The 14,156-nt window shown below is 39.9% G+C and overlaps 1 protein-coding gene across 1 annotated transcript; it reads left to right on the top strand.

Annotated features, from left to right (window-relative positions):
* Positions 1–436: 436 nt before the first annotated feature.
* On the top strand, positions 437–13,955 carry LOC104290356 (arylsulfatase D-like). The gene is made up of 11 exons (XM_009889445.1): positions 437–516; positions 2,726–2,775; positions 3,320–3,469; positions 4,458–4,579; positions 6,011–6,133; positions 9,267–9,690; positions 10,420–10,556; positions 11,418–11,552; positions 12,182–12,344; positions 12,627–12,748; positions 13,567–13,955. Exons 2-11 carry the CDS (start codon positions 2,750–2,752, stop codon positions 13,935–13,937), a joined length of 1,773 nt encoding a protein of 590 aa, XP_009887747.1. The 5' UTR covers positions 437–516; positions 2,726–2,749; the 3' UTR covers positions 13,938–13,955.
* Positions 13,956–14,156: the final 201 nt, after the last annotated feature.

Here is a 14,156-nt window from a genome sequence, read left to right as displayed (position 1 = left end):
ACTTAATTTCTATTTCTACAGACAAAGAACTGCTGCTTTGTAAGTACAGTAATTTTCTGTTTTCCTTGGTGGAAAAGAGGAGAGGTTTGTGGGGAATTGTTATTTATAGTGCCTTTCATTGGAGTGTCTCAGACTTGAAGGAGGTCCTGCCCTTCCCTTGAGAAACCACCGCTCGGGCAGAAAGCGTTTTAGCTACATCTGTGGTGTTCCCCAACCCGACCCTCGCGTGTGTATGAATGTCATCGTTGTGCAAACAGCAGTGAGACGTGCAGCTTAAGAGGCTCCGGGATAAGTTAGAGCAGCCAGCCGCTTGCAAGCTCCGGTATAACACGGCTTTCCTGTGGCGAAGCGCGCATGAGCAGCTAGGGCACATTTAAGGACTGCCTTCAGAAACAGATGTTAGCCTCTGTGCTGTAGCAGCAGTCGTGCTGAAAAATTTGGAATAGTTTTAAGTCGACAGAAAATAATCTCACACTCCAGTGTATCAGCAGCCTGCTCTGGGCATAACTTGACCAGGTACCGTATTCCTCCCTTACTATGTCGGGAAATGCACAGGAAAATTTTAATGGGCATTTGGAAATATTTTTTTTTTTGCTTCTGTAGATAAAAATATCTCAAGGAAGTTTTTAAAAGGCATTTCCCTTTACAACAACATTATTCTCATACATGCCTGCGTACAAAGTGAGAGCAGACAGCTGCAGGCAACTTGTTGTCGAAAATCTGGCTTTTATTGTTATCTATATCAAGTCTACAAAATAGGGATTTTTAGAAGATGTTTTCACAGACTGAACAGTACAAAATTGAATGGAATTACCTGTAAGAACTTTCACCAAGTGTTGCCAAACTGATGACACAAATGGGTACTGTTTTTGTGAAAAGTGTATCTGAGTGTATTTAAAAATCTTAATATTTTCTCATATGCAAACTGGATTGAATTGGGATTTCAGTATCTCGTGAGTATTTTGACAAAAAAGTAAAGACGGATTAAAACAGTTCAATCAGTACAGGAAAACAGTTAGTAAAATATGAAAGATATGCAAGCTATGCCCCCCCTGGATTATTAAAATGGATGAAGAAAGGGATAAAATCTAAATTACTTTGGGGGGCTTGAATAATGGGAGATGGAAGAAAGAGTTTTGCTTTAAGCCAAATTCAATTCAGACAGCAAGGTGGACTGTTTGCTTGCAGCACGGCTTAAGTACCATTTTGGCAAAAGTGGTCCCAAAGAGGTCCCCAAAAGCATCCTCCAAACTGCTTGGGGCTGAATCGGGCGGGCGCTCGCTGCTGCCGGGGGCCGGGCAGGGAGCTGCACTGCAGAGCAGGGACCTGGGGACCCCTCTGACTTCTCAGAACGGGGAGGAACAGGGCAAGCTGCTTTTGCTGTCCCTCTTGTTCCCACCAGCGCTGCTAAAGTTCCTCCGACTGGACTCCCATCACCTTTCACTAAGGAAACGGCTCGAGAGGAATAACACCAGCCAGAGCGGTAATGGTTTTCTGTATATTACCTGCTATTTTACAGGCAGCTTCTGAGGAAACTCAGCCTTGAGCTCCAGCCTGTGCTTTGAATCAGTGTATCTCTACCGTGAAGTACAGGCAGTTAGTGACAACCAATTACACGATTAAATTTGAATATCTCCAACTCCTATTTATTTCAACTGTTTTGGAGACACATAGTATGTATATGTAAAAGATGGCTGAGGTGTCCTCCAGTATCTTTCCTATACCTACTTAGGGTGCAGCGAAGGCGCAAATCCAAATGCAGGAAACCAAGTCTGAGTGTCTGTAGATAGGGATGCTGCATCAGCATTGCACTTGTAAATAAGCATTTAAAGCTGTTTGGCTGCCAATTTTCTAAGCATAGAAATCTTAATTTTCCCATTGAGGCTTGTAGTGATGATGAATAAAATGTAAGAACTATGGATATTAACTAAGCTGCTAAATACTATCATTTCTGGAAAACAAAATGTGAAACCAGTATAATTTATAAAATTGGGATGCTTGGGATAGTTCAACCAGACATGGGATAAATTTGAAGAGAGTCTATTTTAAAGCCTTTGAACCAAGGTCATTTGGCCTTACTTCAAAGTCTTGTCCTGGCAGTGAAAAAGAAAGCCCCAGAGGAACCTTTGCAGAAAGCTGTGCAGAGGTGGGGGGGGGAATAGCATCACCCCCTGAAATCTGACACATACAAAAAAGAAAAAAGCTCAGCTCAGAGTCAAACAACAGGAGGTCACAAATTCAGTGTCTCCTAAGGAAATGTCATTGTTGGAAGAGGATTATTAGAATTTCTACAACTAAAGATATCTCTTACAACCCTGAAAAGAAACTTGGCACATTATGTGAAGAAGCAGCAGGCTGCTACTGTCTCTGTGATTACAGAAAAGTAAATGATATTGAGGACTGGATTTTAAAAAGCTCTTCTCTTCCTTTGTGAACATTAAGTACTTTTCATACAGTTGAGTCGTGTAACAAAAGAGAATTACTGTGCTATTTTAAGATAAACTCTAAACAAAAGGAAAAATTCCTCTAAGAAGTAAAGAAGTACTAGCAATAAAAATAGCATTAATTCCTTTACTTCTTCATTTAGGGTCTGATCTGAGGTGCACTGAAGTAAATAAAACAGAGGCAGTGTTGATAGGCTTTGATTAAGTTTTTTATCTACTTTTATTGCAGTGACTACTAGGAAGACGCAAACATGATAAGGCTCTCTCTCTTGGTTTTGCAGGATCTGAGCATTCCAAATGCAGAAATGATTTTGCAGCTAACATCTTCTTGGTAAGAAAAAAGTTCATGACTTATTGTTCTATCATACTTGGATTTAAAATGAGTGAAGTTTAATAATGACATAAGACTATTATAAAAGAGTAGGGCTGTTTATCTATATAGTATACTCGCAATGTGATTTTGTTTGTTTTTCTTGTTCTTAACTTTTTCACAACACAAAGGTCACAGTCAGGGTGAGAAGGACATCAGAGGATGTTGATCATGTTCTCAGTTTCCCAAAACGACTTCTAAAAAACATCCCAAGCCACTAAAACATAATAACTTATACATCACCTGTCACATGTAGATTCCCAAGTGAGACTGCTCATAGGAAGTTTGGAAATGATCAGAAAAGGAGATTTTGAAGTTATGGCCCTGACACTTTCTCTTCCATGACATCTGTTCATGTCAATGATCAAATTTGAACACACACTCTATGTCCAGGCAGAGAGTGGTCTGGTCCACAGCCAACCTCATGCAGGAAGGTCTTCAGCAGCATGCGGCGGGAGTGATGAATGGCCAGGTCATTGCCTTCTTTCCTTCTTCTGTGTTTCAGGACATCCCTGGTCACACTCCTGATTTTTGGTCTGCTTCTGCAGCCACCGCTGACACAGCTTTCCACCATCACACAGCCAAACATTGTCTTGTTGATGGCTGATGACCTCGGCATAGGGGATATAGGTTGCTATGGGAATGATACTATCAGGTAAGGAAACTGAGCAGAACAGCGAACAGAGCTGGTGTGTTATTTAATGTAAGACTGCAGTCCTCGGCCCATCATCAACTATTCGTGCCGTCTTTAAGTTCATTTCTTAGAGAAATGGGAGGATTTGCCATGGGTGCTATGGGTAAATGTAAAGCATGACCAGGATTGTGCCAGCTCTGCTATCCCGAGATGATTTACTGTGGGAATATGTCAGCCGTTCTTGTATATTCCTTAATTGCCCGACATTGAGAAATGCTAAGCTCTTACACATACCTGAAGATAGAAACGTTGTCCCGTCTTTCAACATATCAGGCCTCATTACCTCATTTAACTCTGTTTTGCCATTCTTTCCCAGTCTCACAGCAAAATATAGTATAAATCACTGCAATGATCTATGTTACTAGGAAAACCTTCTCTTTTCAGATCCAAGGACACAGAGTTTCCCTTCTCTTTGAAAATAGTGCCACAATTTTGCCTGCTGGTTTCCTACCAGCCTGTCACATCTCTGAACAAAACCAAATTTGGTACAATCACTCCTCTCATCCAGCAAAGTTCTCAGAATCTCACCCTGATTGGCACTGGCCAGCAAGTTTCTGATAGGTAGCTCATGATCATAGGTAGCTGATGGAGCTCTGTGTGGCCTGGCCTCCACTTCAGCATAGCATCATTCCCAAAGCATGAGTTTTCTTCTTCAAGAGCAGTGGGGTACGTTTCTGCAAGGCCCTTCTTAAGACTTGGGGAAAAAAGAAGGAATGATTGGCTCGAAATTTATCCAGATAGCAATTGTTAATGAATAAAAAAAAAAAAAAGTAAGTAAAAGTATTTCTCCATCACTTGATAAAATAAAAATAAATTTTTAAAAAATATATTTTCTTACCATCTTCAAATAGAAGAAACTTCCCAAAATAACGATAAGTATATTATTCCTCCTCCCCATTCCCTTAAAGACTCTCTGAATGATATCTGACAGCACTGGTTGCATTTTTAGGACCCCAAACATTGATCGCCTGGCAAAGGAAGGAGTGAAACTGACCCAACACATTGCTGCAGCTCCGCTTTGCACCCCCAGCAGAGCAGCTTTCCTCACCGGCAGATATCCCCTCCGATCAGGTTTGCCTTGCAAAACCAAGAAGCCTTTAAACACTGCTTTATTGCTGAAGGGAACAATGTCATAACATGAGCACAAAAGAAACGAGGGTGTGCAAACAGAAGGGTTGCCACAAACACGTCATCCCTCACTGAGGTACACAAAGACACAGCAGCTGGGTCTAGTACCTTTGAGGTGATATCTATATTTATGGGGTACAATGAACCAACCTGGGGGGAAGCAGAGCAGAGACAGCTCTGCAGAGCAGCTTGTTTCCCCCAGCTCACAACTTCAGTTGCACAAATTGCAGCCAGAATGGAGTTAGTACAAATTGTTACATTCAAAAAAGTCATTACACAGAACATGCACAATAATAACACATTTCTAAAGCACTAGTTATATTAATTTCTGTCAAGGGCGACTCCTCATCAGATATCAGAAACAGCTCAGCCCTGCAGGGAGCAGAGTAGGTCTATGCAGATGTGTGGCCATTCCCTCCAGTCGAGGCGCAGAACACATCGTTTACAGGAAAGCTTTCTTACCTATATGTCAGAATTCATCCATCCTATGAAATAACAGTTTGACAGCTATATTATTTTTCCCAGTTCTGTTTTTGAAGAAAAAAATACTACCCTGTCAAACTGCATCCCAGAGATGAAGAGGTATGAAAAACAAATAGCTCTACATGTTTCTAACAGCAACTCTCTAACGCTTGTTCTACTGCAAATGATCTTCAGTGCCGTCCTTCCTGAGGCATTTTGAAGCTGACATGTCATCCTCCTTTCATCATGACAGCTCCCACTGAGATAGCTAGCCTGAAAAATGCACATGAGCTTGCACAGACTCTCTCCCACTATAAGAACAGGGCCAGAGACATTCAACACTTCCGTGACAGATTGTACCTTGCATAACGTTGTACGATGGGGTTATGCCAGTATATAATGCCAAATTACTGGGTGTAAACCTGCAGGTGAGGAGAAGATTGCGGTGCTAGATAGCCACTCTGTGGGTTTCAGAAGCTGGATACCAGCCATGCCACTGTGCTGGGAAATCTTGAGTTCCTGGGCAGCCTTATGCAAGCCGGAGTTTGAGACTGACAGAGTGCTGAAGTCTCCCCACCCTCCTCCCTGCCCTCACAGTCACACCAAGTGCACTCCATACAGCCTGGATGCCACTGTGACATATAAAAGCTCCTATACAACTGTGCCATTCCAAATATAATAAAATAAAATGTCTCAGTATGAGATACAAAGAAGAACAGGTATTATATAATGGAGAGACTTAACTCTTTCTTAATCTTGTCCAGAGTCCTAGATTTATTTCCCCAAACAAACAGCATTAGGATAAACGTTTAACACTATAATATCGATGAAACCAGGAAACAAGAAAGCATGTTTGATAAAAGTACTCTGCCAGTTATACTTACTAAGATTGTTTATTACTGTATTTTTTAGGGATGGATGCTATAAACAATTACCGTGTTATTTTTTGGAATGGCGGCTCAGGAGGGCTTCCTCCAAATGAAACCACTTTTGCCAAAATACTGCAACAGCAAGGCTACAGCACAGGACTGATAGGTATGGGAACACTCCTGAAGATGGGGTAGAATGTGTTTCACCTGCGTGTCTCACTCAAACCATTTGTTTTAGTTAGCAACTGCTCATATCACAGTTGTAATATTTTTATTTCCTGATTTAAGAATATCTTGTAAGAAGAAATCCTGACCAAAAAGAACCTTTCTTAAAAAAGTGGCATCTGATAAAGAGAACAATCTTTACTGTTGACCTGCTTTCAAGCACAGATGTGGTTGTTAAAATATATAATGGAAAATATGATACTATTTCTTGAATACTATTCTACCAGGTATAGCTAATTATTCCAATGCTATTTCATAAAAAACAAAAACATGTGTGCCATTTAAATATGCATGACAACGCTTTACACAGCTCAGAGCAGATTCACAACAAAAAGTATCAGCTGCTACTTAAAACAATAGAGCCAGTTCATAATATCACAGGATTTGGCCTTTCAAAAAACAGAAACAAAGCAATTATTTTTTCTTTAATCACAGCGTGACACTATATAGTTCACCAAGATTTCAGTACAGCCCACAAAACATTGCCTCCTTCAGCATTAATACAAACTCCATTTTATTTTATATTGTATAGGACTTTTTTTTGTTTTGTTTTAATACAGTTGTAACTTTTGGTCAGGATCCAATTTCAAATAATTATTTATCTTAGATATGTCACATAGTTCCACAGACCGATAAAACACAAACGTTCCTGACCTGAATTTTCAGCTATTTGCCCTACCTCATCTAAGCATCTAAATGTCGATATCTAAAATCTATGTTTGACACATACAAATATTGGCTGCACAAATAAACTGAATTCACTACTAAAAGTGTCTGCAGGAATGGATTTGTATTCATTCAGCAGAATAAATCTAAACCATCCAGGACAATATTAAACGAAGCCCTCCGGACATTTTAAGTTCTGTATTACTGAATCCTCTTCTCCTGATGGTTTTGTAGCGATGTTATTTTAGTTATTTTAATCAGCTCATAAAAAAGCCCATGTCTGTTAGCCACGTGCTTCAGCTTGGTTTCAGCATGTAATCACTAACCAAACAATTAGATTTGTCTCCACTGTGCCAAAGGAACTGCCCTGCAGGGAGGTTGTGCTGCATACCTCCTAGAAGCTAGCTAGCAAAATGGGCTGGCATTTTCCCTCTGGGCATCTCAGCTAAAATCACACTATAGACACCAAAAGCATCGCTTGGTTTAACCACATTGACAGATTCAGATTAATTGCACCATAGGAGACGATGGAAAGCCCTGGTGATAAATGACACACAAAACGTGCAATCACTTTACATTCAAGTCATGAAACAAGAAATCTCACAGAACATCTACCCACGTTACCATGACTGAAGGAGCACTAAATAGTCTCACCTGAATGGTTTGTGATTGCTTTGCTCTGAGCACAACTAGTTTAATTACAAAGTTAAATCCTATTAATAACATGCATCTTGACATGACAATAAGACTTTTTGTTGGGAACCACTTTGCAGTTTCTTTGTCGTCAGCCAGTGTTGTATAACGTGCCCTCAAAGATTAATTTATGTTAATTATACAATTAGTTTATCTTCTGGACATTTGAGTCTTTTGTAGCATGTCAGAAGCCTTTATTGACCTCAGCTGGAGATTTAGGTGTTGGAGTGCATCTGAAGTCCAAGGATACGTTAGCTGCACCTGTATTTATGACCAATGCATCTATGTATTGATTACAAACCTGTTTTATTCTATAACTGCCTCTAAATATGTCAAGAGGTAAACTGAGTAGTGATTTTAGCTGAAAGCAATTCATCCACCTAGAATAGAACTTTCTTTATATCCAAAAAGCAGCATTTTTTCCTCTGAAAAAGTTTTTTCTGCTCCTATTCTAATGCACAGCAATTCTATTGAAACCTGCTTGGGGTTGGCGGCTAGTATATGCAACACAGTGAATCATTTGTTTAGGATAATATCCTTCTGTAAGTACACAGCTCCTTACTCCACAATAAGAATTAGTTGCAAATTAGTTTTCAAGTAAAATTCTAAAAGTTCATTTTGATCTATAGATCTGGTATCTGAGGCCTCTATCCTATCAGTGATCATAAAATGCGATTAAACTGCATCTCTCTGATGAGAGGTAGATTTTGGCCGCTTGATTCAGATATTCACAAGCCTCAGTGTTTAAGCCAAATGAGCCAGCTTTTTATGTCTCTGTGTAAGTGCCTAACCAGTCTGTTTGAATAGACTGGAGGGGAAGAAAAAGAATGGGTTTGATGTGCTGTTCATCACAACAGTGGACAAATGTTCATAATAAAGAACAAATTTTACTGCAAAGGTCAGAAGATGTTTCTTCAGATACATGAAGACTTCAGAATTTAAAAGAAGGCGGCTTTGACTTTTTAAAATTGATGAAATGCCAATAAATGGAAAAAATACTTATAAAACAAGGCCTTTTATTCTCATCCAGTATATGCAGATATTATCAGCAAAGTTGCTTATATATGTACAGCTTCATGAGAAATCCTGATCTCCTGAGCTCAGGTTCTTCTGGATCTAGTGTTTTGTCTGACAAACCTACTGCTGAGCTGCAAGTTACTTATCTACACTATCCATAGCTTCTCTTATCAGACTGACACGAACATGTCGCTGAGTGTTGCTATAGTCCTGACATCCAGCTGTTCAAAGCTTTCCAGAAACAAGCTTGCATAGCACCTAGAAGGTAAAGAGACAACAGGACAACAGAAAAATGGTATTTTGCCCTGTGCCTACAAAAGGACTTCTTCCTCTTATTTCATACTTGACGTGTCTGTAGGAAGGCCGTACATTTTTGCTCGGTTCTAAAAATTTGAATTTTTCTCAATTTCTAGTTCCCTTTTTAGTCCAGTTTTTTACATTTGATCAAAGCAACAGGGCATGAATATATATACAGAGTACCAATAACTCTGTTCAAAATTTGTAATTTGTAGAGGTTTACTTTCATCAGTCATAAGATATATCCCATTATATCAGTACGTACTTGGTATATATGTGTAGGATGAAGAAGTTATCACGAGAAGGAAAAAAACCCAACCGTTTTTTGAGAATTGTTTCGTATGAGGAAAAGCCCATTTTAAAATATTATCTCTTTACATTTTAATAATCTGTATTTTCAGGGAAGTGGCATCAAGGTGTTAACTGTGAATCCCGCAACGACCATTGCCACCACCCTTTAAACCACGGGTTTGACTATTTTTATGGGATGCCTTTTACGCTAATAAGTGACTGCCAACCAACGGAAACACCAGAGATGGACAGAGCCTTTAGAAGGAAACTCTGGCTTTCCACTCAGATGATTGGCCTCGTTACACTCACCGCTGCCCTGGGAAGACTGACCGGCTTGATTTCAGTCCGCTGGAAAACGCTGACCTGCCTTGCTGGGTTTAGTCTCCTGTTCTTCGTATCTTGGTTCTCAAGTTATGGGTTTGTACGATACTGGAACTGCATTATGATGAGAAACCACGAAGTTACTGAGCAGCCAATGGTGACAGACAGGACTACGTCCCTTATCTTGAAAGAGTCCATTTCATTTATTGAAAGGTAAAGTGTGTTTCCTCTGATCACAGTTTTCCTGGTTCTTGCACGTCTTGCAACTTTTAAATAGCATTTTCCCACGTGAAGTTTTTACAATACTACATAAGATTATGAGTACTATTATGCCTATCATTAATAATATTAATAATGATATCATATTATTAAACCAAAAATTCAGCTGCTGCTTAAGGATGTCTGTTATTCCTAGGTTCACTAAAGCTGATAACATTTCTAAATTTCCATGGGTTGGATTGAACATTTCTAGGCTATTTTGAGGAAATATGGATTTCTATCAATGAGACCAACATCGCAGCCTTAGGGGGTAGCAGCTGATGGCAAAATGCCTGTGTGTGCAGGGAAGGTAAAGTAGAGCTGTGAGGTAGCCTTATCGTATGGACTGACACGTGGGCAACAGCTGGCAGGAGAAGAAGCTGCTGCCTTCATTTTAGTAGCACCGTGGTGGTTTGCAATAGCAGAAAGTAGAGCTTCAATCTGGAACTTTTCTATCTATGATTCAGGGAAAAAAAGAAGAATTTTATACAAGCCAAACTTGATTTTATAAAACAGATCCTAATCACTGGGTTTTAATATCTTACAAAGTAAGATGTTTCTGAAGTGATTGTTGAAGTACGTGCAAACACAAATCATAATACCATTTTCCATTATGACTGACCTCATGTATGTATTGAGAACTTTCCTCCCCCATAACAAAGTTTTGATTTCTGTTTTTTTTAGAAATAAGCACAAGCCGTTCCTCCTCTTTCTTTCCTTTTTACACTCCCACACCCCTCTCCTCACCACAGAGAAGTTTCTTGGGAAGAGCAGCCATGGCTTATATGGAGACAATGTAGAAGAAATGGACTGGATGGTGGGTAAGTCACCATAGCAAATAACAATGTCTCCAACTCCCTAATACCGAAGTCTGAATGTATAATAAAAAGGCAGTTATTATTAAAAGAACAAGGAAGATAATGAAAAACAGGAAGAGCTTTTCATCAACATCTATCAATCTTGTATCTTGTTTTATTTTCTCCTGTCTTGGACCAAATGATTCTTTCTGTTTACTGAGGTTTTTTTGTTTAGTGTTAAACAGTTGTAACCATGTCCCCTTGGCTTTTGTCAAGGAGCTCTTCTGCTCTTTTTACTAAATAGGTGAGAATTATTTAGTTTTCTATTAATATTAATGATCAGATAATTTCAGCCTCTTATGGTCATGTCTTATCTATTTCTAAGTAGGACACATCAGAAGGTGATAAAACTGATAAGCAAATTAATTCCAGGTGTAAACCAGCAGGATATTTCTCTGCGACTGCTGCATTCAGCAGAGTGCTGAATATTTTTCAGCCCCATTCATAAATCCAGAAATGTTCATAAATGTTAATTGGTATGCCCCCATAAATTAGATTCATGTTATTTTTCAGCCTGTTTTTTGGAGAGGAAAGAAAATTATTTATCACCCAGTCATGGCGGAAGAAAAGTAGCTACATTTGCAAAAGGGATAACAATCAGATTACATATACAGAAAGAAGTGATTTTCAAACCTACCTGTCAAACACCTACACACCACAAATACAATTAGGAACATCAGAAACAGCTCAAGAATTACTTTTAAATAAAAAAGAACTATATTACTAATGAAATTACTGATGAAAGTTTACAACTCAGAGGCTAAAAATTATGTAGTGTAAGTGATATTTTTGCTTTTTAATACAGACATATTCCTGTGTTTACAGGCCAGGTTCTAGATGCTATTGACAAGGAAGGCTTGAAAAATACTACACTAGTTTACTTTGCCTCTGATCATGGTGGATGGCTGGAAAGACAAGAAGGCAAAAGGCAGCTGGGTGGCTGGAATGGAATATACAGAGGTAAGAGCTGTCAGGGGCAGTGACAACCCAGTAAAGTCCTCTGGACAACCCTAAAGCTTAGATAAGACTGTACAAGGAGTACCAACGTTTTATCATTGAGAAGCCAATTTGTTTCATTCTAATTAGGCATTTAAAAATGTAGACAATTCTACCCTGTGCAGGTCTTCTTTATAAGCATGAATTCTCAAACTCATTTCCTCATGAGGCAACTGATCACAAGTTAATTTTTATTAAGATTGTGTAACTGCTCACTAAATATTAGTTGCATCTTACATCTGAACCCTTGCTTTAACTACAACAGGTATGTTAGAGGATGGTAAAAGAAAGAGGAGAACTAGGCTGGGAAATCACTTTATGCCTGAAAATTTTATCCACACTGAGTTCTGATGGGGGAATGGGTTTGTAAAACAACAGAAGGGAGTAAGTGTGTAAGGTCACTCAAGAGGTCTGATATAGTGAACACACTTTCACTGATGCTGAGGAGAAGGAGCTTAGCAGTGAAAACAAAAGGGTAAGGAAGGCTCATAAGGGTAACATTACCTTATGATAATTCAATAATATTTGTCTAAAATGTCTCTTTATTTTAAATGAAACTTTTTTAAAAAGAATTTTTTTTTTTTTTATGAAAGGTGGAAAAGCTATGGGAGGCTGGGAAGGAGGAATCCGTGTCCCAGGGATATTTAGATGGCCAGGAGTGTTACCTGCAGGCACAGTTATCAATGAACCTACAAGCCTTATGGACATTTATCCTACAGTAGTTCATCTGGCTGGAGGGGTACTACCCCAGGACAGGTACAAACAGAAGTGTCTTTCTCTCCCAAAACAATGGAAAATCTAGTTTGGTAACACGTTCTCAGTCTGACGTTTTCTTTTTCACTCCTGCCCCTTTTCTAGACACATAAATGTCACCACAGCTCAGTCACCTTTTCTCAGCATTTGAGATTCATCATCTACCTGCAATCCTCTACAAGCATCTTCCTCATTCAGAGTTGCCAGTTCCAGCAAGAGGTGTGCTAAAGGAACGCAGTCCTGTACATCTTACCTCAGTCTGATGGTCTCCGTTTTTTCTGCTAGGGTAATTGATGGCCGGGATCTGATGCCTTTACTGCGAGGAACAGTTGAGCACTCAGAGCACGAGTTCCTGTTTCATTACTGTGGCATTCACTTACATGCTGTGCGGTGGCACCAGAAGGACAGTGAGTACAGAACTTTTTTCCTAAGAATTAGGTTCCATCTACGGGAGAGCACATTTATTTAACGCATTCTTTCTGGGATTGCAGCTTTCCAATTAGTTCCAGGTGTAAGGTGGCAAAGAACTAACCAGCACTGCTTGTATTTTATAGCACAAAGAGTTTGTTCGTGGCTTCAAGACAGGTGTCATGCCAGGCAGGCTACTGAGGCTCAGGATGGGTCTCACTCATCTGAGTGCAAGGCCTGGGGAATCCATGCCCTCCTTGTCTCATGGACGAGTCCTTGCCTCAGCCCTTTGTCTGTCCTTCTGCTACCTTAACAAGGAAGTAAGCCATGGAAAACCCAAATCATTTTTCATGTCTTCATAAAAGACACGAGTGATAACTGATACTTGCTGAAAAATTTGGAGAAATTTCAAAATTTCAAACAGAAATCATGTTATATTATTGGCTTAATTCTGAGGCACTTAATTTTAAATGAAATTACAATACTATCACAGAATCATAGAATCATAGAATGGTTTAGGTTGGAAAGGACCTTAAAGATCATCAAGTTCCAACCTCCCTGCCATGGGCAGGGACACCTCCCACTAGACCAGGTTGCCCAAGGCCACGTCCAGCCTGGCCTTGAACACCTCCAGGGATGGGGCCTCAACAACCCCTCTGGACAACCTGTTCCAGTGCCTTACAACCCTCAAAGTGAAAAACTTCTTCCTAATGTAAGATGAAGTGCAACCAGAAATGAACTCTAGAAAAACATTCACTCTTCTAATGCCTTGTGATAACCTCCACTATCATTGTAAGCCTCCTTTCCTTTCTGCCAGGTGGAGCCATCTGGAAGGTTCATTATGTGACCCCCATCTTCCGTCCTCTTGGAAGTGGGGCTTGTTATGACAGAGGATTTTGCCCATGTTTTGGGGAAGGCGTGACCCATCATGACCCTCCGTTGCTGTTTGATCTTTCACGAGACCCTTCTGAAGCCAAACCTCTGTCAGCTGACACTGAGCCCCTCTTTGACACTGTAATAAAGAAGATTGGAAGAGCCGTAGAAGAGCATCGCAGGACACTGACTCGAGTCCCAGAGCAGCTCTCTGTGTACAACGTGGTATGGAAGCCATGGCTGCAGCCATGCTGTGGGACCTTCCCATTCTGTTGGTGTGATAAGGAAGGTGATAATAAACTTGCCGACCTATAAAAGAAAGAACAAAAGTTACTTCCTCAAAAGTGTTTTGTGATCAAGAGTGTTTTCTTTCGGGTGTTGATTGGTGGGTTGTTTGTTTGTTTGTTTGAATGAAGCTGTTATATAAGAATTGTTCTGGTGAATGGCACAGTATTTGGTAAAGGTGGCTTTAGGCTGGACACTCTCAGGGAGCGAGCAAGATCGAATGATCTGAAGAGCATGTTTTAACTTGCA

This window comes from Charadrius vociferus, unplaced genomic scaffold, assembly GCF_000708025.1.
Source record: "Charadrius vociferus isolate BGI_N301 unplaced genomic scaffold, ASM70802v2 scaffold26, whole genome shotgun sequence".
Lineage (NCBI taxonomy): Eukaryota > Metazoa > Chordata > Aves > Charadriiformes > Charadriidae > Charadrius > Charadrius vociferus.
Note: the sequence above shows the minus strand (reverse complement) of the source record. Positions and strands in the feature narration are given on the sequence as shown.

Bases quoted from the DNA above. Each gene is read 5' to 3' on its own strand.
- LOC104290356 (XM_009889445.1), top strand. From the start codon at position 2,750: ATGATTTTGCAGCTAACATCTTCTTG. The intron at 4,580-6,010 runs GTTTGCCTTGCA...TGTATTTTTTAG, and splicing joins CAGATATCCCCTCCGATCAG to GGATGGATGCTATAAACAAT. The intron at 11,553-12,181 runs GTAAGAGCTGTC...TTTTTATGAAAG, and splicing joins CTGGAATGGAATATACAGAG to GTGGAAAAGCTATGGGAGGC.